The sequence below is a fragment of the Drosophila tropicalis genome, unplaced genomic scaffold (assembly GCF_018151085.1).
Source record: "Drosophila tropicalis isolate 14030-0801.00 unplaced genomic scaffold, ASM1815108v1 contig_859, whole genome shotgun sequence".
NCBI classification, from domain to species: domain Eukaryota; kingdom Metazoa; phylum Arthropoda; class Insecta; order Diptera; family Drosophilidae; genus Drosophila; species Drosophila tropicalis.
Window position 1 is genome coordinate 8,475,197 of NW_027173353.1, and position 23,019 is coordinate 8,498,215.

General features: G+C 34.2%; 5 protein-coding genes and 1 long non-coding RNA gene across 7 annotated transcripts; 5 read left to right on the forward strand and 1 right to left on the reverse strand.

Annotated features, from left to right (window-relative positions):
- The first annotated feature begins 11 nt into the window (after window positions 1–11).
- Window positions 12–2,421, forward strand: LOC137582046 (uncharacterized). Its single transcript, XM_068296477.1, has 4 exons — window positions 12–249; window positions 710–836; window positions 918–990; window positions 1,059–2,421. The coding sequence occupies exons 2-4, from the start codon at window positions 715–717 to the stop codon at window positions 2,244–2,246; spliced, it is 1,383 nt and encodes a 460-aa protein (XP_068152578.1). The 5' UTR covers window positions 12–249; window positions 710–714; the 3' UTR covers window positions 2,247–2,421.
- On the forward strand, window positions 2,413–7,911 carry LOC137582204 (uncharacterized). The gene is made up of 17 exons (XM_068296662.1): window positions 2,413–2,766; window positions 2,825–2,942; window positions 2,998–3,195; window positions 3,255–3,421; window positions 3,474–3,623; window positions 3,674–3,795; window positions 3,851–3,907; window positions 4,734–5,021; window positions 5,092–5,211; window positions 5,275–5,666; window positions 5,730–6,041; window positions 6,099–6,422; window positions 6,485–6,735; window positions 6,789–6,980; window positions 7,035–7,316; window positions 7,373–7,645; window positions 7,798–7,911. The coding sequence occupies exons 1-16, from the start codon at window positions 2,413–2,415 to the stop codon at window positions 7,613–7,615; spliced, it is 3,570 nt and encodes a 1,189-aa protein (XP_068152763.1). The 3' UTR covers window positions 7,616–7,645; window positions 7,798–7,911.
- On the forward strand, window positions 7,885–9,262 carry LOC137582205 (uncharacterized). The gene has a single exon (XM_068296663.1). The coding sequence runs from the start codon at window positions 8,006–8,008 to the stop codon at window positions 9,260–9,262; it is 1,257 nt and encodes a 418-aa protein (XP_068152764.1). The 5' UTR covers window positions 7,885–8,005.
- Window positions 9,263–9,941: 679 nt separating this feature from the next.
- On the forward strand, window positions 9,942–11,459 carry LOC137582763 (thioredoxin domain-containing protein). 2 transcript variants are annotated; one of them, XM_068297432.1, is made up of 5 exons: window positions 9,942–10,160; window positions 10,467–10,791; window positions 10,860–11,021; window positions 11,086–11,214; window positions 11,266–11,459. In XM_068297432.1, exons 1-5 carry the CDS (start codon window positions 10,016–10,018, stop codon window positions 11,423–11,425), a joined length of 921 nt encoding a protein of 306 aa, XP_068153533.1. In that variant the 5' UTR covers window positions 9,942–10,015; the 3' UTR covers window positions 11,426–11,459. The 2 variants fall into 2 exon arrangements, with proteins under 2 accessions (XP_068153533.1, XP_068153534.1); XM_068297433.1 differs by having other exon boundaries at window positions 9,943–10,160; window positions 11,086–11,218.
- Window positions 11,460–11,906: 447 nt separating this feature from the next.
- LOC137582764 (uncharacterized) lies at window positions 11,907–17,019 on the reverse strand. The gene is made up of 4 exons (XM_068297434.1): window positions 16,941–17,019; window positions 16,294–16,387; window positions 14,084–14,396; window positions 11,907–12,241 (listed from the first exon to the last, which is right to left on the reverse strand). The coding sequence occupies exons 1-4, from the start codon at window positions 17,002–17,004 to the stop codon at window positions 12,095–12,097; spliced, it is 618 nt and encodes a 205-aa protein (XP_068153535.1). The 5' UTR covers window positions 17,005–17,019; the 3' UTR covers window positions 11,907–12,094.
- Window positions 17,020–17,934: 915 nt separating this feature from the next.
- LOC137581686 (uncharacterized) lies at window positions 17,935–20,940 on the forward strand. Its single transcript, XR_011033224.1, has 3 exons — window positions 17,935–18,037; window positions 20,757–20,788; window positions 20,843–20,940. It is a non-coding gene; the product is annotated as an uncharacterized lncRNA (long non-coding RNA).
- The last annotated feature ends 2,079 nt before the right edge of the window (window positions 20,941–23,019 follow it).

The window sequence follows — 23,019 nt, forward strand, 5'->3', positions numbered from 1 at the left end:
TATTATGCAATAAATTATAACGCATTTATATCTTATAATGAATGAAAATCTTAACTTTCTAGAACATTCCGTGTAACACGCGTCCATCTCTAAGAAGCTTCCTTTTCCTATTGCAGTCACACTAAAAACGTCTTTTCTGCTGACCGCGTAAATTCCCCAAAATTAATGAATTTGTGTGTGGTGTTTTGCTATGATTGAAAACTTCAAAAATTTAGTTCCGGCTTATTTCTGTTTTAGCCCAGTAGACAAGTAAGTGCATTTGTTGACAATTCAAAGTCTCAGCTTACAAATTTTTGTGCGGGCAAGTGTCTTTGAATTTTAAGGCTGATAAGCACATTTGTATGTACATATGTCTGCATGTGTATTAAAGCTGTCACAAATCGGTATATGTTCTATGATTGACATACATATGTATGTATGTATGTGTGTATGTACATATATGCGGCAAACATTTCTAAGTATGTATGTATGCAATTTGGCTGCTTCCTTATTCAAATGTATGTATGTACATATGTGGGACACCTTTAATATTTTTTTAAAAAGATATCCACCATTTAGATGTGTAATATTTTCATAACACTCGCAAATGATATTTCAAAATTACAGTACCCCTTGTTTAAAATCCGATTTAACAGTTACACAGACATATAAATTCCTTTATAAAAATAATTACATATATTGTATAAACATACATATATACATATTTCAGCCAATATGGATCTAGTGGAGCTTGTACACCTGAAAAAATATATACCTTTTATCCACTATTTATTGCAAAATGGAGAGCAGAATGTAAAATTTAAAGAAATGATGTATTGGATAAAAAATAATAAAAGGTATTAAATTTTAAATTAATTATATGTACATAGAGTAAACTGTCAATATTTGTAAGCTCTATTTTTGTTTTTTTCTTCAAGGTTTAAGCAAAAAGTTGTAGATCTAATTGAAGAATCGCTTAGAGTGCGCTATTCCAGACTTTTAACCGACAAGGTAGAAAATTATCCATTTTTTTAACTGTTATTAATATTTTCAATATTACCTGTGAATTATTTGTTCAGAGGCTACCTCAATGGATACACGATCTTTTTAAAGATAAAATAGAGCATGTAGATTTGGATAGCTCCGACGAGGAGGATGTTGTCATTTTGGAAAACACCTTACCATATAACATTACCAGCAATGCTCAAAAACCAAACGAGAAAATTAACATCGAAAATGTACCTGAAGAGCCACAACCGGATTCTCAAATAAATGCACTTGTTAATAGAGAACATGTAAAACTGTTCAGAAAAACTCCACTTGTACTTTTAAAAAAGCTTACAAACAAATCGCTGGAAAAGTATCATATTCAAAATAACAATGATAACCATAATTCGCCTACGCTTAATGTTGAACTTGTAGAAGGCCGCAAAGAAACCGTTAAAGCGTCAAAAGGCCAAAATAAAAGAGCTAGCTCTCAAATATTTATTTTGAACACTGATACTGATATGACTGAACAGAATACAACAACATGTATAATTTGTTATTCGAAACCACGTGATCTGACAAATCATTTTGTCCGAATTCACAAAGTTGAGTCGTATGTGTCCCGGTTAACTGACGAGATTCTAAATGAATTGCGTGACAAATCACCCGTAGCACAAAAAGAAGAAAATGGTAATCACTATACGATAGTTTGTGCATTTTGCAAGGACACTGTGCGAGATTTGTTTGTTAATTTTTATAATCACTTCTCATCACATACCGGAGAATATGCGTTCTATTGCAGTTACTGCAAATTAAAAAAACCATATAGAGAAGATATGCTGGCTCATATTGGAAGATCAAAGACATGCTATAGCGCCAAAATCTATTCATTATATGTTTATAATGATCAGCAAACCGTCATATACCTTTACCAATGCAAATTGTGTAATTTCGTGCAACTAAATGCAGCAAACATAGAAAAACATATTCTGGATCATCATGGAAGCCATTACGACAGCAATGCAATTGAAAGATATGAAATTGCAACAACCAGCGATCCAGCAAGAGAAATTGAAGTTGCCAATGGACTACCAGAACCAGATAAAAAATCGGATATTTTTGCAGATATTAAAAGCATTAAAGAAGAGGACGTAGTAACTACTTTCAATGCTGCCGTTTGCGAAACTTTTTTACCTTCTGACGATCCTGACTTGAATGAAGAGTATTTTACCACACTAATGCTAAGTGCTGACGATCTAAAAATTGAAGTGGATGACTAATCAATTTACTGTTACCAAAGTATTTTATATGTCAATTGGCAGGAGTTACTCAAACTAAAATCTTTGCATTAAATATACATATATGAATGTATATAGCCAGCCTGGAGATAATTATTTTAATTACAATGTACACAATTTGAAATTCTTATAACAATAAAAGAATAAGATGATAAAAGTGAATCAAAATATTAGAATATATATAGTTTTAGTTGCCATGTTAAATATTTTCAACTCTTACATCTTTGCGAAATGCGTTACCGACCATACAACATCGGCGATTTTAAATTCATTTTTACTTAAATGTCATACAAATAAAAATACGAACAAGTTTTGTGAATCTCAGTTAATGATTAATATTCACATTAGTCCAAGTTTCAGTATGAACAATTTGGAAAAGTATCTAATTGTGGATGAAGCCTATGAACCAATTAAACAAACTATTGTAAAACTAATGTCACCCTATTTGGTTGTCATTAGTCGCGATGAACCAATTATAATGTATCCACTGCAATATGAAAAAGTAAGTAATTGGTTTAATATATGTTTTTGTATTAACTGAATGGTTTAACAATAACCAGACAATTAGTGTTGATGATAATGTGCAATGTACTGCCAATGTCAATCTAACAAAATGTCCGAGTGAAATATCATCTAGTGATTCTATCAGAAGTCAATCAGAACATCCCTTCGAAAAGAGTAAGTGCATTTTGTCGGGCTTTAAGTATTAATGTTTAAGCAATTTATATTCAAGAAGACAGAAAGCAACGTCAGACAGTCCCAAGAAGTAAATTCTCAAGGAAAGGAAGAAATGGAATGGAACGAAAAAGATCTGAGACCGTAAATGAAAATAATAAAAACTTAAACGATGACCTAAGATTTTCTAAAGAATTATCTGAGAATGTTCTCTCAAAAATGGGACTCATTCGAATTCTCGACTCGCCTCCAAATGGTACATTTAATACATACATATCTTTAAATTATAAGAATTGCATACTAAACATTTTACAGAACTAAGAGACTTATATCCACAAGTGGATGGCCCTGAAGAAGTTAAAAATATGGAGAAAGGAATTGAAAACCCATATGAGCCAAGAGAACACCTGTATCAGAAAGATGACGTAGGTTCATTAGAAGTGGCAGAAGTAAATATAGACTCTGATCAAATAAAAGATTTGGTATTAACTCTGTATACTAAACTTTTTCATAAATATAATTATTATTTTGTAGAAATTTAAGTCTAAATCAGATTGTTATAATACTGATCCTTTATATGATAATGGGAAACCAGTTGATAATTTTAAATGGCCGAGTTCAAATGGGAAACCAGTGAACGATTTGAATTATCTAAAAGTATTCGGGAAACCTGTAAAGAATAAGGTAATATTCATTTAAATTAAATAATAATTATAATATTCGATTGTGTTTAGAAATTCAAAACTAGTAGAGAAAAGGAATGGATGACCAAATACTATGATCCATCCAATGATCCGTTGAGTTTATCAACAGAGCAGAAATGGTTATCTAGTGGAAAGGATTCTTTTTCATCAGCGTAAGTACATAGTAGTTAAGATTTTTTAGATAATAGCGTTATTTTACACTTTTAGGAGCAAAAATCGACCCAACGACAATGACTTCAGATATGGAGAAAGTCAAACATCCAAGTATGGAGTTCCCATGTATGGATCCTCAGAAAACAATAAGTACTCTACCCATAATAGTCTCAAGTTTCAACCGTATTACAAAAATAAACAATTTGATTCTTTTGTTCTTAACGAAGCCGACGAATGTAAGCAATTACATAATATCAAGATTTGAGATAATGTATATATATTCTAGATAATGTTAATAATCCCGAGGAAGAAGATTTCTTGAAAGAAAATCAACTTTTTGGAAAATATTCTCACACAAATACCAAATATAGTGACGATCCGTATTCTAGGCCATATTCCAGCAGTCTTCTGAAAGGGCAATACAGTGCGATGCCATCAAATCGATATCAATATCAATACATTAATCCGGCAAAGAGAAGAAGAAAGCGAAGTAAATATAAATGCTATTGCTCTTCCAATGTCGTCCAGGAACATAATTGGTTTAAAATTCCTTACTTTAGATACCTTTGATTACGACATTTCCAATTTAGATGAAAATCCATATATGAAAGATAATGACGAAAGTCCCTGCGATACTTGCGGAGGAAAAAATAAAAAAACCGATGGAAAACCTGGTTTCGTATTAAGTTCTATAGAAAATTTTCAAAATACCGATTCTGTTCCATGCGGTACCTGTGGAGGCAAAAATAAGAAGACAGGAGGAAAACCTGGTTACGATCCAAGTCCTTTAAATCAATTAAAAACTAATGACAATAATTTGGAGAATTTTCAAACTAGAGATAATGATGGCATTCCTTGTGATACATGTGGCGGAAAAAATAAGAAGACAGATGGGAAACCTGGTTATGCCACTGATCCCATAATACCAGAAAAAAAGAAATGAAAATAATTTTGAGAACTCTCAGACTAGAGAAAATGATGCCATTCCTTGTGATACGTGCGGGGGAAAGAATAAAAAACCCGGAGGAAAGACTTTGCCAAATCGAAGTACAGTAGATATACAAGAAATACATGAAGGCAATAATGTAAATCCTTGCAATTGTTGCGATGACAATGTAAAGAATTATAATGAAAAATCTGGTCCACACTCGTGCATCTGTTTAACGAATTCCGAATATTGCAATTGTGAATCGTTAAAGGCGACTCGCGCTTTAACCCGATCATGGTAATAGAATACTTTATTATATACTAAACCTAACATCTTTGGAATATAAATATCTATTTTTCCTTTGTAGTAAAACAAATTTAAGTTATTCGATATATAACATGAGTGTTCCGCTTCCATTTTTGGCCACCAATGTGCGAATATTTCGAAAGCGTCATAAAACTTGGTGGCGTATTACGCCTTCAATAACGTAATAGAACATATATATTTAATATATTTTATTTGTTTATATTTAATCTTTTCTTTTATGTAGTTTAAACAGTCTATCGGGAATATTTGCAAACGGAAACTTATCAATTTTGTTATCATCGCATGTTGATATTTTGCAATTGGATAAATCGTTATATCTTCAAAATCATAAACTTGTGGTGCCAAAACAAGGGCCGAGTGTGAAAAATTGTAATTTAAATGAACTTGGGTTTACACTGGATAATGCTTTTCTCTTTGATTGTGCAGAAAGTGATATAAACGAGTATGTAATTAAAGACACTCTCCAAAAACGCAAAAAGAAGGCAACTGCGAATAAAATGGGAGTCAAAAGTATTGCTGACTTTGGATACTTTCCCACCTCTTTAAATCCATTACAGAAATGTCCAAACAACGATCAAAGATTATGCCTGAATGTCTTAGATGACAAAGTGCCAGGTAAACCAAAATGACAAGTGCATCACCTTCTTCATCTTACCCACTTTTTTTTTTTTTTAATAGCATTTAGTATTAAAATTAAAATGCCATTTCGTGAAAATGCAGTCATAATGAAAAATATTTACAAGGCAAAAATATCCAGAATCGTTACGGATACCACCACAAAAGATGCACTTCAAATTCTAGTGGATGTCATTAATAAAGGTCTGGAAGCTAAAGAGTTCTTGATATGCCTTAGCAATTGTCCACTGTCGGAGAGTTCATCAAGCAAAACCAAAGTTACGAAAATGCTTCTGCCCCATATTGGCAAGACGATCACGTTCTTGTTACCCTTTACAAAGAGGTCAAAGAGAAACTCCAAATTTAAATGCGATGGTGAGTTTAAAGAGAAGCGTTTCATTTAAATTATTTAAGTACTTTTTCTTTTTACAGTGATTGTTCAAGCAAAGGATTCTGGCAAATCTATAGTAGCAAAAAGATCTATGGACATTCAAACTCAGGGAAGATGCTTTTGTGTATGGCGATGCCAATGCCATTGTATCGATAAACTAGAATCTCATATAAATTTCAATGTATGCAATAGATTGGGCTATTCAAATGAACGAGCAGCCGGATTGCTCCTTAACTGTCCACCTGGCAACGAAAAATATGACGAATGTCTTATGGACGACAACCAGAACGAAAATAAAGAATGTGATCTCTATTGTAGGATTATAACAATTACTATTATTTTATTAATAATACTGTTATTATTAGGTAAGTTGGAAAATTCTATATAAACCTAAAAGTATCTAAGCCACATTAATCATCTTGAACAGGTCTCTTAAAAGCTATTCTTGGACTCTGCTTTGATTTAATTAATCGTTGTGGATATGAAACGGTTCAGCCCGGGAGGATGTATCCGTGCGATTCTTCTGCAAGAAAATTTCTAGTTAACATTTTATTTTTTGTTATATTTCCCTTTCTGTTTTGGTGTAAATGTTTCAAACCAAGAGAGGAGGATCTTATGATCGCTAGCACCGAATGGTATTGCAATCCTGAATGCAGCAGCGACTCTGAATCAAAGAAAGTGAGTAGATGTCATTTCAAATATGTATAATTCTACATACTTTTATTTTATAGAGAAGATCAACTTTAAAATCACGCATGTCTGCTGGAAGTGAACTGATTTATGATATACCAGATGATTTATTTAAAGTTATTGACCCCCGCCAAGAAACTCGACTGAATAAAGATGACACGGAAGATGACGAAGAAACTACAGATTATATTTTAAAAGTATTAGCAGAAAGCAAGAAATCATTAACTAAGATGGTGTGCTCTTTGATCATTGATAGTTTCAAATATTTAACATTTTGATTTTTCTAGCTTATTGAGAGTCAAAACGAATCCATATCGCATTCGCCAGCCAGCGAAAAGTCAAGTGATGCCAAGGATGACAAGGATTCATCTGAGGCTAAAAAATTTCTTGAGCTCTTAACTAATGCGCAAATCGTATATAGAATGATGGACTCACCCAAAGGAGGACTTCAGCAAATTCCCCAGGGCTATCGATACTGTATACAAGGATTTTTTTTGCGTTCGCTAGGCGATACGTATGAATTTGTTAATTATCAACCGTTTACTCAATATTTTATAGTGTCGGAGGAGGTATTTTTGAAGAATTTACAGCCGTTTAAATGAAAGTAATTTGTGTTTGTTTCTAGAATAATCAATTGGAACAGTTGGCCAGTCCAATACATTCTTATACCAATGACTATTCTAGAGTATATGCCAACAGAATGGATGTGTTTGAAGCAGGTGATCTTTCGATGATTCAACCCGCTGGCGTTCCATGCTTAAATATTGCTCAGGGTAATGTGGAATCTTCGCTGTGTCAGCTTGCCATAAAAGTAGACGAACATGAAAATCTGGAAGAGGCACAACACGAAGATCAGAGCAACCAGTAATCTATAATTTTATTTGATATACATATGTAGGTGAGTATGCGTGACCTTATAGTGCCCCTCCACTTCAGAAGTATGAGTCCACTGGGGCATTATTTTCAAATTATGTTAATTTGAAAACAAATGATTGCATAAGCGATTTTTATGCTAATAACAATTAATAAATTTCTCTTTCTCTTTTACAGTCTTTTCTGGTTTTTTGGCCACATACCTCCTCCTCCATCTCTGCTGCTATTATTTTGCATTTGTAGAGTTGTTTTTGTATTTTTTGTTTTCCTTCTTTTTTGTTTCTTTCTTTGGGTCTCAATATATGTATATATAATTCATTACATTTCGCTAAAAGAGTCAGTTGATGAACACATCTCGTTAAAGTCAAATCTCGCTCCCTTAACAATGTTAAGGTACGCATTATTTATTGGATATTTCGGCATAGTTTTCGGTGCTCCACAAGGACACGTTCATGGCAATGGACAACGCGGTGGATTTATTCCCATTTCACCATGCTCGGATCAGCATCACGCAGCTTCTCTAATACAAGCACAATCGATTGGCAGAATTGTAAACCATCAGAATCATAAAAATGTGGAACACAATTTCGAGACAGCAGCTAGCAATCCTGTTCCTAATTCCGTCTATGTGAACGGCAATCCACCAGCTAACAGAGGCCCTTATGTATATGGAAATAATCATGGAGCACCATTGCCGGGAGTTGTACCTAATGGCATCCAACCACCTCAGTTCCAGCAAAACTCACAAAGCTCCATTCAAACGCAACATTCCTCATACTCCAGCGGCTCAGCTACTTCTCAAACGGGTCCACAATTGTTCCGTCCAGCAGCTGTGCCGGTGCCTCAAAATCAGAATTTCCAATCATCTCACTTACATCACCATTACACAGTTTCAAACAACGGGCAGTCAATCGCCAACGGAGGCCCCATTCCTGTAGCTGTTCAGGTGCCGGCGTATCCCGTTAGATACGCGAACACAGCTCCAAACGTTGGTCCCTCGCACCAGTATCAACAAAATTCTCATTTCGCATCCCAGATAGGACAGAAACTTCAGCAAAATCAACAACTTGGCCAAGTTATACAGCAAACGTTTGCCAGCACTCCACTGGATCCATCAGCGGAGAAGCACATCTACGTCCACGTTCCCCCCGAGGATTTCGAAGAGAGCAGCAGCAAGCATCAGCAATTGGTATATGCGCCGCAATTACCGCCAAAGAAACATTATAAAATTGTATTCATCAAAGCACCAACTCCTGCAACTTCAAGTTATAAGCAACAAATTCAGGCGGCTCAGCAGTCCGAGGAAAAAACTCTCATCTACGTCTTGGTTAAGAAGCCGGATGAGCCCACTTTGGAGGAAATTCAAAGTATCCAAGAGAGCACATTTAAGACGAGCAAGCCCGAAGTGTATTTCATAAAATACAAGGCACGCGATGAAGCCAAGGGCCAACCAATCGACGCCTCGAACCTAAGTGAAGTGAACACAGCATCAGATAACCAGATTTTCGATGGCAGTGGCTTAATCGATATTAGGTCAGGTACAGGTGAAAGTGGTTCCACAGGTAGCCAAACCTCCCACGTATCCCCTGTTTTACCAACATCATTCAATGAGCATACGTCATATGGCGTTCCATTGAATTAAGTAAGTTTAAATTTGTGTTTTAATGAAACACATGCAACAACAACTACTTATTAATATTGAACTAAGATCAAAGCCATAAAGCATTTATTTATTTCAATTTATTTATGTGCGCTATTCACAATTACAAATACCTTTATATATATATTAAATAAACAAAACAAACAAATCCAACTTTCTAAATCGAATGCATTATGTAATGTTATTTATGCAAATAAGAGCCAGTTATAAGACAATGATTCATCACTATCAATATTATCTTAAATTTAAATCTACACCTCAATCTCATTGCCTGGCTTATTTAAAAGGCATAAAAATGTTTATTTTTATCGCTAAGGTGGCAAAAAGTGGAGCTTTATCGGTTATTATGTATTATAGCACGCACTGTGTTTCGGATTTGGCAGATCTCTTTGCCCTTAAAAAAATTTTGTCTAACCGCCATTTGTACAAATTTATTTAAAAAAAAAACGTTTGAAATGTGGACACACTTTTGCAGGGTATGCCACAGGTTTTACGTTTGCTGGGTTGAATGATCTGGCAACCTATCGATGGTCATCGATATATCGATTGTTCGAGTTCGACTTTGATGTTCGACTTCGATGCTCGATGTTGGTACTACCGCAGTTTTCAAAGTTTTTCCCGCAATGGCCAGATCTGGCTGGAAAATAGCTAAAATGACATCAGTGACCCCCTAATGTTCAGCAAGTTTACCACCTCTAATGATCAAAGTTGTTGTTGAACGTGTCGTGTAAAAAAATGTTTGTTAATAAACTAATTGGAGTTTATTTTATCACATTATGTTTAATCATATATAATATATACGCCTCCGAAATAGACCGTGTAGATGACACGGACTTGATTCATTTGTTAACCGGCAAAGGAAATGTCATTGCTCTATTTAGTAAGTAAAACATTTGTTGTTGCACAGTGATTCACAAAATGTTGTGCATGGGTGTTGCAACCGGTTTGTCTTGCTAGTTGTCATAAAATAAGAAAATCCAATGGAAATGGATATACACTTTGGCCTTTTAGTAGTAATAATATGTTGCTGATTTCCTATGGTGATGTCATTTGTTATAAGACTTTAAATTTTAAGGCATAAAAAATACTTTACCTTCAAACGTTTTTGTGATGTCAGCAGCCAGAAACATATCCCTTATATGGCATATTCTCTGTTAATTAATATATTTTTGTCTTTTTTATATAGCTAAAAACAACTGCCCGACTTGCGTGGAATATGAAACCGTTGTCTCCAACATTCAGAATGAACTTAAGGAAACTTTAAAAGCTGACATTGTTTTGGCCCAAGATAGTAATCTAGTAACCATCTATGATCCTACTAAAGAGCCAGCTTTGATATATTTCCGACAAGGAATTCCCATCCTTTACCATGGACCTGTAAAAGAAGACCAAATCGTCGAGTTCTTTAATGAGAATCAAGAACCAGTTGTCAAAGAGCTATCTGATGAGAACTTTGAGCATCTAACACAAGCTTCAACTGGAGCAACTACTGGAGATTGGTTCATTTTCTTGTAAGTTGGCAGAAAATTGAATTTACCATTTATATATTTTGCCAACTAGAAACGTTATTTACAAACAGCTATTCCGCCGATTGTGTCTTTTGTCAACGCTTGTACGCGGTTTGGGAATCAGTTGGAGGCAAACTAAAACATAGATTGAATGTCGCCAGGATCAATAGGCTAGAGGCTGGAGTCTCGACTGCGAAAAGGCTAAAAGTCTTTACATCACCTGAATTCATTTTGTAAGCATTTTTCTTTAATGGGCTTTAATATGAGTGCGTCGTATAACCTATTATTTCATTGCAGACTGCGCCAGGGAAAAATTTATCGTTATAACTCAAAAGACTATACTCCAGAAGCCTTTGTCCAATTTGCTGAAAGCGGCTTCCAAAAGCAAACTCATCCGGAAAAGGTGCCTCCGGAGGCAAGCTTCATGTAAGTGATTTAGTTATATTGTAACAATGTATTAACGTCTGTTCATTTTAGCAACGATTTGGTGTTTGAACGCCTACAAGGCTATATTAAATCTGCCAACTTGGCGCCATTAGTGGCCGTTGGATTTGTTATACTTATTATATTGGTGATTACTGTAAAGCGTTTCTTTAAGAAAACTCAGCAGTTGGAAACAAAAAATAAAAAGAAATAGTATGTAGTATATAGTACTATCACATTCCAAATTACTTTCACAGACTGTGTATATGTATTATATTGTGTTTTTGTAATCAGGCATTTTGCTGCTGCTGCGTCTGAGCGCCGTTTACTACTATGACGCTTCAAAGTATAAGTACATATTTGTGAAAGTTCAACCATGAAGAGTTTCTAGATTTCTTTGTGTTATCTTGTTGTAGCCTTAGAGGCATTTGGAGTAGTTAAAAGTATCTTTCTACATGCTTCCATGTTAACACGTGGTGATCTGACCTCTGTTCACCTTTCTTTTAGACTTTTCATCTACCCTTGGTTAATTCACTAACTAATACGCCACAATTTATAAATATGGAACTCAAAATTTCTCGATACTAATCGATTTTTTTCTTTTCTTGTATTTTCGTAAACTAATAATACAATATTTGCTTAAATGTACATAGTTAATTAAGCTTAAAAAGAATTTAAGCTAGTATTTTGTTTAATTTTGTATATGCAGGTTGTTTTTTGTCGTTTTTTTTTTCTTCTTGTTTTTTCTTTTTGTGTATTATCATTACTAAAAAGTCTTGCAAATAATAATACAAAGCAGTGGTTAGCTTAATAAAGTAGTATAATATCCAACTATGTCCACTTTTGTGCATACGTTGTAGTTAAACTTTCCTCAAGTTCAAGTTTAATAAACGTATATTGTTTTTAATTGTGGCTTTAATTCGGGAGGTATCACTGGCGCAGGTTCCGGTTTTCGAGCTACCAATCGTTTGAATCGTCCACTGAATTGTTTACGGAATCCTTTAAAGCTACCTTTGTCTACCAATAACTCCTGCAAAGATAAAAAACAAATTACTATGGTATTCAATATATAACACACACACACACACATACATAAAATGAACATTTCCTTCCGGTGATTGACATTCTATACCCTATTCAGTTTCCTAAACAGCGAATATTCGAGCTTACAGAACTTAGTAATTTGGTCGCATAGAAACACAAACGGCTTGGTTGTTAATGATTATTTAGACTCACACACACACACACACACACATACACACACACTTGAATACACATGCATACATTGACAGAGATGTTTGTTTCTATGATGTCAAACGATAATAGTTCCCAAGGGTATTTAAAACAGACAAGATTTGTTTTATTCCGCTTTAATTTTAGCTGATGATTCAATGATTGGCAATATATGTATATAAATAAATGTCAATTACAACAACCTTCTATTTTAATCATTAACAAAAAATAATGTATTTCCCCATTTAACTTAATATCGCTTTCAAAATTATTTTAATATTTAGTATATGTACATACATGAGTAGTATGTATGTATATTAAAAAGTCATATTTATTCGTCAACTTTGATGGGGTTTTTTCTTGTTTTTGTTTTTGTGTAAAAATCTGTACGAAACGTCGCTGTTGTTAACCACGTCCGACAGCCTAAATACATACATATATGTATATATATTTTAACGTGTATCTGTGTGTATGTAAACACCCACATATATACATACATATGCAATACAATACTAATTGTATTTGAGCGCGTGTCGTACATAAAACTGAGAGCAGTCAAATGTATATGTATGTGTATGTATCTATGTTTGTATGTATATTTTTTCACAAATGTATAGTATTGTTTGTGGCTTAACTCTCTCACATTTTTCGTTACTAATACAATATCCACTCATGTATGTACATATGTATTTTTATCTGCGTATATATTTTTGCAACTGTACATACAAACAGAATTGTTTTTTTGCAAAATGTGAAGATACAAAATCAAAATATTTTGAAAATTTAAAAATGGCAAAATAGACACATGTGCTGTACATCATTGTGTGTATGAACGATGTACCTACATATAGACTATCCACTATTCAATTAGCAAAGGCATGTGTAGATACTGAGCAATTTCAAGTACGGAAGTATCTTTGGGTAACTCATGCAAAAGTCGGTTCGTTTATGTGTATGGAGAAAGCGTAGCTTTTTGAAAGAAAAGAAGTTTCAACACCGGAAATGTAATGAGTACAGGTTTTTTCTTTCTTTTGATATACTCGCTGGACTTTGGTACGATTTGTTTCTTGTTAATTATTCGCGAATGTGGATTCGCGATATGTGACTTCATCCATCCATCCATCCATCAGTCGACGCTGCGATCATCTCATATTAACTGAGAGCCACATTCAAAAGCAAAGCGTGATGGAGGGTAAATATATTTATAATACACAAATATTTTGTATATAAATTTATACTTTGCTTGCGTCAACAGAAATAATTTATAACAGGGAAAACAAGCTTTCTGGTGTTCCCATAATTCAAAGAAATATCTAATCATAATTTCATTCGTCATTATAGGGGGGACAGGTTAAATCCGCAAGTCGTATTAAAGCCTCAGTTGTCGAATTTTTAATGCCCTCTTCACACGTTTGGCAACAAAATCCAATATTTCCGATCCCAAAAACAAAAGGTCGCCGTTTTCTATTGCGTGTTACAAAACTATTTCCTCAAATATTATGAACAGTGTTGGCGAAAACAGAATGTAATTGTATGTATATAAATTGTTTCCTTTCTGAAGGGCTCTTGTATCTATAAATACGCATTTGTATGTATGGGAGGGATGTGTGTACATAGGTTACATTATGTATATACTTACCGGGTTAATGCAATGGTAGATGTGTGGTGTTGGCGCTTTCGGAGGAAATGTCCACTCAGAATTATCAATAACGTTTACATGGTCATTGGTCCCCGTTCCTTGGGTTCGTACAAAAGTAACTTGTTGGCCATTTTTATTGTTCTTTACTATTGCTGCTTTGTTATTGTTATTGGATTCTGAATTGGATTGACATTGCTGCTGCTGCTGCTGCTCCATATTTGGCTGCTCCGTGTTGGCATTTTCCTGATGGACTTCAATGGTGGTTGTTCCATTCGTGGTGGCACTTAGCGTCTCCTCGCGTTTACGCAGTTTACTACGGACAAGACGCATGGTTAGTGTTCCAGTGTTACCGTTGACCATCTCTTAATATGAATTTAGTAGGTAGGTATGTTTCTGGATCTCACAAAGCACACCAAATACAAAATGTGAACAATTCTCGAACCGAGTGCGAGTGGTAAAAAGGTCTTCAATATACTAAAAACACGCTAGCGTTTCAGGTAAGCAGCACCAAGCAGTTAAAATTTGACTAGAATATCGATTTTCTGTACTTGGGTTGGCATTTTGGGTGGGTTGAATGAATGTGGCCGTTGTCGTTGTGGTTTTTGGCTTGCCTCCATATAGCCCTATTATTGATATGTAACTATGTATGTATGTATGTACATATGTATGTATGCACGTCTTTTATGTATGTACCGTCCGTTTTGGTGTCGTAATAGCAGCCTTTCGGCTGCAAAATTAGTTAACTGTACGCCACAAGATAGTACATTTGGTTTAGTATCTTTATTCTGCCTATCGTATCAATTTATTGGTTCTGTTCTTTCTTTATATATTCAATGTCACTGTTAATAACTTTCACAGTTTAAAATGTACATACATATATACATATGTATGTATGTATAGTATATATGTATGTATTTCAGAATACTATTCTCGCAACGCGAAATGTTTCACTTCACCTCGGGTTGAACGATTGAGTGTATCTGAACAATGTATCTGTATCTGAACAAAGGCTAAATATTAGAGCTGGAGGCGCATCGATAACAACGACGTTTTTGTTTTTAAGTTAGCTGCTCATATCGATAACACCGATTTTATTTTGCAATCGTAATGTTAAACTTGGTTAACAGAAACAGAGATCAATCTTTCTCTTTCCCACAGTCGTTAGCTCTAGCTCACTCGTAAGCACTGTTGTTGCTGAGTACAAAAAGAAACCTATACATATGTACATACATATGTACATAAATGTATCTACATTTCGAAAAGTGGCATTGCTTACTAACACCCTCACATTGCAGACATGCTGACGTCAAATAAACTGATGTATGTATGTATGTAAGATGTACATATCTACATACATCAAGCTACACGTGTGTATAAATAAATTGTATTCTATTTTTGAGAAGGAAGGTGATTCGAGTGCGAATTCGCTCCTCTCCCTCCCTCTCTCTCTCTCTAGTACCTATGCATGTATGTATGTATGTATGCATCGACATCATAGATACAAACATGCACGCAACCATAGATGCACACATATATGTATGTACAAGTGTTCTTGTTTGTGTAGAGAATTCAGTTTGGATGTATTCGTAGACTGACCAATTGAGAAATAAAACTGTTATACACTCAGACGCCTGAGCGTTATTAGACTTGATGTCTTTTGCCCGCAATTTTGTTTTATTTTTTGTTTTCGTTTTTTGCATACTCTTGCAAATTGAATTCTAATATTGTATCTCGAGGCAGTCGGTTGCTTGTTGCCATGCCAACAACTCAAGTTGTTTGAGATAAAGTGAATTGGCCGCAAACAAATAATTTGTATCAAAGATTGGGTACAAAAAGAGGTTTTGAACAGAAACTTCAAATATGTTCTAACGATTGAGTTATCAATTGCTTTTGCTCTTAGTTAGAGGAAAAAAATTGCACCTTTCTATTGCAAGTATCTATGGAGAATTATCAGTCGTATATGTATGTATTCCTTCTCTCTGATTGCTAGGAGGGAAGCAAGTTCTTCTTAAAGAAAAGGAGCTTTAACAAAAGTTAATTTTTACTTTTTTAAAGACATTTTCAAAACTTTATCGGTCCTCTCATTCACAAGTCTGTAATCTTCTAAATTCGATTCTAGTACCTTTCTTTAGATAACATTCACATTTTCCATTAGTTTATATGTATGTATCTACCTACATATATTTACATATTTTAAATATCATACTTACATCACTGCAAGAGCAACTACCACAATTAATATAATGACTATAAAAATCCCAAAAACGGCGCCGCCTATCACGTAGGGGACTTCGTTGGACGAATCTGCAATAAAGATTAGACCAGAATGACGATTCAATATAGGGTACAAAGGCCATAAACAAAATTCAATTTAAATTCATATAATAAAAAAGAAATTTAACCACATTGTCTAGTTTTTTGTTGTTTACTTAGTAAAAGTGCCCCCAGCAGTCCGAAGGTTTCACACGATTCTTAGTCAATATTCTTTCATTTGTGTATATATTTATAACCATTGCTTAAGTGCTCTCGTAATTTTCACATTCGTAACGAAAATAAAGGTGAGTTCTTACTACATCCAGGAAGTTTCTTTTGTAACAATAATCCGAGTTCAGAAAATCTTTTAAAATTCATTATAATATTAATGAACGACCAATCAGTTCTTGGCCAGTTGATAGAATCCTTAAAAAGACACAAACCCGCCAGAAGCCAGACAACATCTTGCAGCGACTAAAGGACAACTTGCACTACAACCAAATTATTCACCAAAACAAAAATTCTCTAGTTTTTTTCTAATAAATATTTTAAATAACACATTAAATCACATAAATCACATATTCTTTTAAAATGCTCTACTGACCTGAATCTTCAGTGGCATTGGCATTTTTCACAATTATCAAATCTCTATCATTGAGGAATTTCATTATTCGAGTATTGAATTTTTATACATTTTTAGTGTTAGTTGACGGATTTAACTAAACCATTTGATTTATATTACACTTAATATCGGTTATTTGTTATAATTAGATTTATATTCCTTTAACCGAGCTACCGCGAAACGCGCTCTCGGTTTCACGTCAAATACGGAAGCGCACAGAAATGAAATTAAATGTTTATTAATCAATCCGCTTTGATAAAGCTAAGACACATTAAATATACATTTTTGCTGATAGCCTCAATTACTTTATTTCTTATCGTTGATTGCCTTTGATAAACCTTTAAAGCAAAACATGTGACAATACAAGAAATTTATCAATTTATGTGTGCATGTAGGTAGACTTTATACGCGTTTTTTAGATTAAATGTTTCACCAAGTATTGCTTTTCCGATTTACAGTATCACAGTATTGCGTTAGTCGACCAGAGAATGACTTCAGCTTTCTTTCATAATAAACTAACTCTGTGTTGGCATTGTATTTCTATTTAAATTTTTCAAGGAGTTGAATGTTCAAGTGCTACCATAACTATTCAATTTGATAAGCAAATTTGTTAAAAGGGAAAGGCCCAAAATAGATCTGTCGTGATGCTGGATAACATTAACACTCCACCCTATTTATTGGCACACAACGACAGATGTCCTTAAACGAAATCAAGTGGAACGTGTCAATGCTGATAACATTTGAGATATTCTTTTTAATGGTCTAACTGTGTTTAATACAAATTTAATAAAACGTATTAACTATTTCATCTGTGAAGTTAAATACTTGATCCCTAACTGGGCACTGACATGCCACGTTTCAACTATAATGAAAGAGGAATTATCAGAAAGCAAGATGAGTCGTATACTTTCATATGATACATAATTCTGATTCATTTTGAAAAATGTCATACGTTATTTAAGGAAATTAATTTAAACTCACTGAAGAGTAGCCTAAAAGTATGCTCAACATTTTTAGGCTAACATTTCGGCGCTCTGCAGAGCTATGTTAACCGTCTGTTATTTTGAGCTTGTCATTAAGTAAGTGTTTATTGGAAAAATATTAATTGTGGTTTGCATTATCTTTATATTTTATCAACAATGAAAAAAAAAGCTGAATTTTTAATTCATCTTTTTATAGTTAATATCGAAAAGCATCTGTTATTGTAGAATTTCCATAGATAATGTAAGGGATGATAAACCAAGTGGCACAACTTAAGGCCTGTTCGCTCCTTTTTCTATGGTCAAGTGCTGTCGCTGTTTATAGAATATGGAGGCAATTAAAAAAACAGGACACATACGAGCTGTTCTGTATGTTTCCTCCGCTTTTACTTTGTATTTTCAGGATTAAACGTGCAAATATGTACATCAAAATATTTTGAAAACATTTATTTTCTAAACAAGAACTAAGTTTTAATTATAATGTAGCTGGGAAGAGATCAAATAATTCCAATTACACTAAAAGTTCACTACATATTCGAACAGCTTTCGGTTCGTCAAATATGGTCTTGGTGGTAAATACAAAAAAGCGTTAAAGCAATATATTTTAAAGTTTTTTTCAATAAACCTTTATTTCATGAAGCTCTAATTTAGTCAATTTCTTTGATTTTTTGAAAAGTTATATGACTTTATTTTCAAGCTACAATAATGTCTTTCAGTCAAATAGCAATGCTTTACTTTAATTACTGCGAAAAATTGACAAATTGTCCAAAATTTATAGAAAAAAACAATATCTTCGCTTGAGGGGTTTTAACTGCTTATAATTGATAACTTTTACATGGGAAGAGTGGAAAGTATTCTTATTATTTGCATTAGCAAGCTTATATTTAGGTTTATGGATTACTAATTACTAAGTAATATATCAGAATTATGTTCCAGTTAACTCGCCAAATTTAAATGTTTTTAAAGTAAAGTCAAAGTTCTTTGCATGAGTTGTAAATATAATGAAACCGGAAAACATAATTATCCATTCCTCATATTGACTTTCCTGCTTCATATATTTTACTTGTATTTATTAGTTCTTGTACAAAACTATTCAAAAGACATTATTTCCTTAGGGTTCGTTTTCGTTAATTTGCTTAATTTTGTTGGTCTACATCCTATCTAATTATATCCCATGGGAAGTTCCGTCAGTCAAAGTGTGAATTTGCAAAAGATCTTCACACACACACATATGTTTGTGTGTGTGTATGTACATATTCGGATGTTTCCGAATACTAATCTGATCTAATGAGGTGCAAAACACCTGACAATCCTTAACCATGTAATTAAAGGTGTTTAGTCTAATTCGGCCTATCATTTAACAGCTGTCTTGATGTTAATGATGGAAAACATGCTGTTAACTAGTTTCCGCAGACACCAGTTGGAGACGACAGACAGCCTATCACTGGCAATATCGATGATCAGCAGGCAGGAGCACAAACAGACAGAGAAACCACACACTCACACACACACACAAACACACATGATTGTTGTTTCGTACAAGAGATACAGAAAGAAAGAAAACATACTTACAATCGCACGGATGAGCCAGAATGGGAATGATATACATTTGTTTGAATGTATGTGTGTGTGTATCTACCTTTTCTACCTTTATATCGCCCTTTTCTAACACCTTTTTTTGTTCTGTGGTGTTCGGTGCCGAAACACAGGCGTGCCGCTGCGATGTCGGCGAGTAAAAAGTGAACAAATGTGTGCCCCTCGATTATTTAAAGCCAATATCTCTAATTACGGTTCTGACACCTAGCACAGCAGTTACCTTTTTAAATTTATGGGTTTCATTATTTAATGTAAACTATGACTAAAGGCATTGTTGGCTTCGCCATACGACAGGTGGTGTTACTACTAGACCAACTCTTGCTAAAAAAAACAACAAAACCAACATCCTTCAGCCACATTTCAAGTGTTCTTCCCTTGGATAGCATAACGAGGATTTCTTCAATCTTCAAATTTTTATACATCATTAAATTTTATTTACTTAACACATGTTTACCAACTCATCTTTCACAAATAACTTTAAACCGTTCACTAAAGATGATTTACGTCTGGATATGAAGGCCGGAAGTGCTTCCTTTTGTGTGTTATTTTATGGCGCTTTTAATATACAATAAGTAACCCCTTTTAAATTCAAGCTACAAGCCAATTAATGCTTCTTTCGAAGGAAAAGAAACATTAAAATATGTCCTGGTTAAATAAGTAATCAACGGATCATGGAGTTTCTTAGTGTTTTCAATGTTTGTACATTGCTTATTATTCCAAACGCTTTCTCTGTGAAATTATTACTTTTTTCAGTACTTCATTTATTTACATTAATTAATCAAAAAACTCAAGGAAACAATAATATTCTTTTCGATATACTTCAGAGTAGTCGGAGTTAGTTTCCAACACGATTTGGAGTTGATTTTACCTTTGGTATTTAAACACTAAAAGCATTTTAATATGCATCTGATCGAAGCTAAATTTTCTTGGGAATCAATGGAAGAACAACTAGTTTTTCTGACTTTTAGTACAAGCTCAATCATACCTACATATGTATATCGACGTTTATCTAAATTGCTCAATAATTAATAACTACTATATGCTTATGGCTTTGTTTTTTTGATGACTTAATAATTAGTTAAAAGCTAAGCGCCGATCTAGAATCGACATTCTATCTACAAGCTGAAAAAAAAAATAAATAGAAAAACTGATATAACGATATATACACTTAGTATCTATTAACAAATAAAATTTATTTGATATCGTCTTATCACTTGTCTAGATTGGCGCATACAACCTTTTAATATTTCGCAAGTAAGTACAGAATTTACTAATTAATGCTTCTGATTATTATATTTGTTGTATTAGAGCACAATGCCCGCGCATATTTATCGCCTGTCATCCACTGGATGTAGCTGCTTCAGTCTATGTCAGGAGTTATTGATGGCCAAGTCGTCAGCAAGGGGATTCGTATGCAAAATGGTTGGCATAGCACGTGCCAGTGGCGACCGATAAGCTCTAGGCCACGATGGGGAGGCCTAGATCTTGATGAAGAACTGAGAGACGGACATGCAAGTATGATCCAGTCTGAGGGATCCAATCTGATGGATCGCAGATGCAGCTGCAAAGCACCAAAGTGTAAGACCATTTGCGAATGATCTCGCACCTGGCTTGGGGTGCTAGACTTTGGAATCCAAAATGCAGTTTATTGACTTGACCAATTGAACTTATTACAGCAATTGTCTAAACTTATTCAGCTGGGCGGGACAATGTCAGCTTTAATGTCTAATTGAATTGGTAATTGTTGCTTAAGTAACAAGTGGGCGGAATGTTTTAGTTAATTACTATAATTCTAGGTGTATATTACAATTATATATCATAATTATTCAATACACATTTTACAAATATGCAGCTTAAACTAAAATTAAAATCTTTTTGTCAGATCCGTTTTCAATATTTTAATTCAAATTAGCTAATGATATGCACGAGTAATTAATTTTGAATCTATCTTTGCTTGTTTCAATTGAAGCAGGGTTTTTATTTAAATGCCGACATTAGAATACCCTTAACCAAGAAATTGAACATGCTGCAAACTCGATTTAGCATTTCCATCAAATTTGACAGAATGAGAAAGTTTAATAAGAAGGGACATCATGTTGATCAAGGAACATCATATACTCACACTTGAGGTGGTCGAGGTAATGATCCTTTAAGCAAGGGTATATCCATAATTCATAGGCGTTTTAGAAGACATGACGCCAGCGTTTCCTTTTCGTGGTCTACCTATGCCATTTGTGTCTTTGGTCTTGGCTCTGGTTGTATTTACGTATTGGTTGTATTTTTGGTTTCATGTCGCTTCTGTGGTCCAAACAATGGGATAATTGTAACAACTGTAAACCGTATACCGCAACCAATTAGATTAAAGCGTTTATTTGGAAGTCCGTATTGCATTCGCAAGGATAGGAAGTCCTGATTATTACGCATTTACATGGCAAATGTCAAATCGACTGGGTGGGTTACCCAGTAGAAGCAACAATGGCGCGGAATATACAAAAGAGATTTACGATCTCGGGTTAAACAGGCAGCCAGCCAACCGACCCGACCCATCCCTCCCCATCCCCCTCTCCCGGGCCACGTTAACGAATTTCCTATGTTGTGTTAAAAATTGTTTGCCGTGAAATTTGTTGTGATTGTGGTTGTGATTACATTATTTCACAAAGAAAAATGGAAAAAAGGCATAATACAATTAATTGAGCAAACGTCAGCAGCAATAAAATTGTTGTTAAGAATATGCTTCTTTACAAAAACGAAATTTATGTTTCAAGTTAGTCACGCTCCACAATTTCTCTATGCTTGCGCATATTTATGTAAACTATTATTTTTAAAATGCACGCTTAAATTGAATTACACGACGCGACGTGACATGCCATCCGAAGGAAGTTCGCACACCGAACTGAACTCGATCAATCGTAATATATTTTACAATTGTAAAATACAATTTCACATATTTTGACTGCATCTCCAGCTATGTCGAATCGTCATACTGAGAACCACAACAAATGTCTTGGGGTAGAGGTGATGTGGGTAAAACTCCATTAATTCAACAGTATTTAAATTCATTCAAAAGGTTCGAAATCTTCTCAAGAAGAGCAACCAAATGTAATGATCCTGTGGGGAGAACTGCCTGCAGGATTCTAAGGGTAAGATATATAACTATTCAATTTAAATTAACCGAGTCAAATGTAATCCCATGTAAACATGGCTTAAACGATACGCTTAACAGTCTTACATTAAACAAATGCCTTTGGTTCAAAAAACTCGGTACTCTATGAAGAAAAAACATCTGTTTGTTTGTTAAATTCCATAATCCGACAATGTCAAGTATCTTAGCATAGAAGACTAACATTAAAAGGATACATTATCCTTATCCTGTCACTTACATAGGGCGGTACATCCAAATGTTATGAACTCTTGTTATTAACCTCATTGAACCAACAAATTGAACGATTAACAATAATCAAAATTTATTGCCAACGATTTAAAAG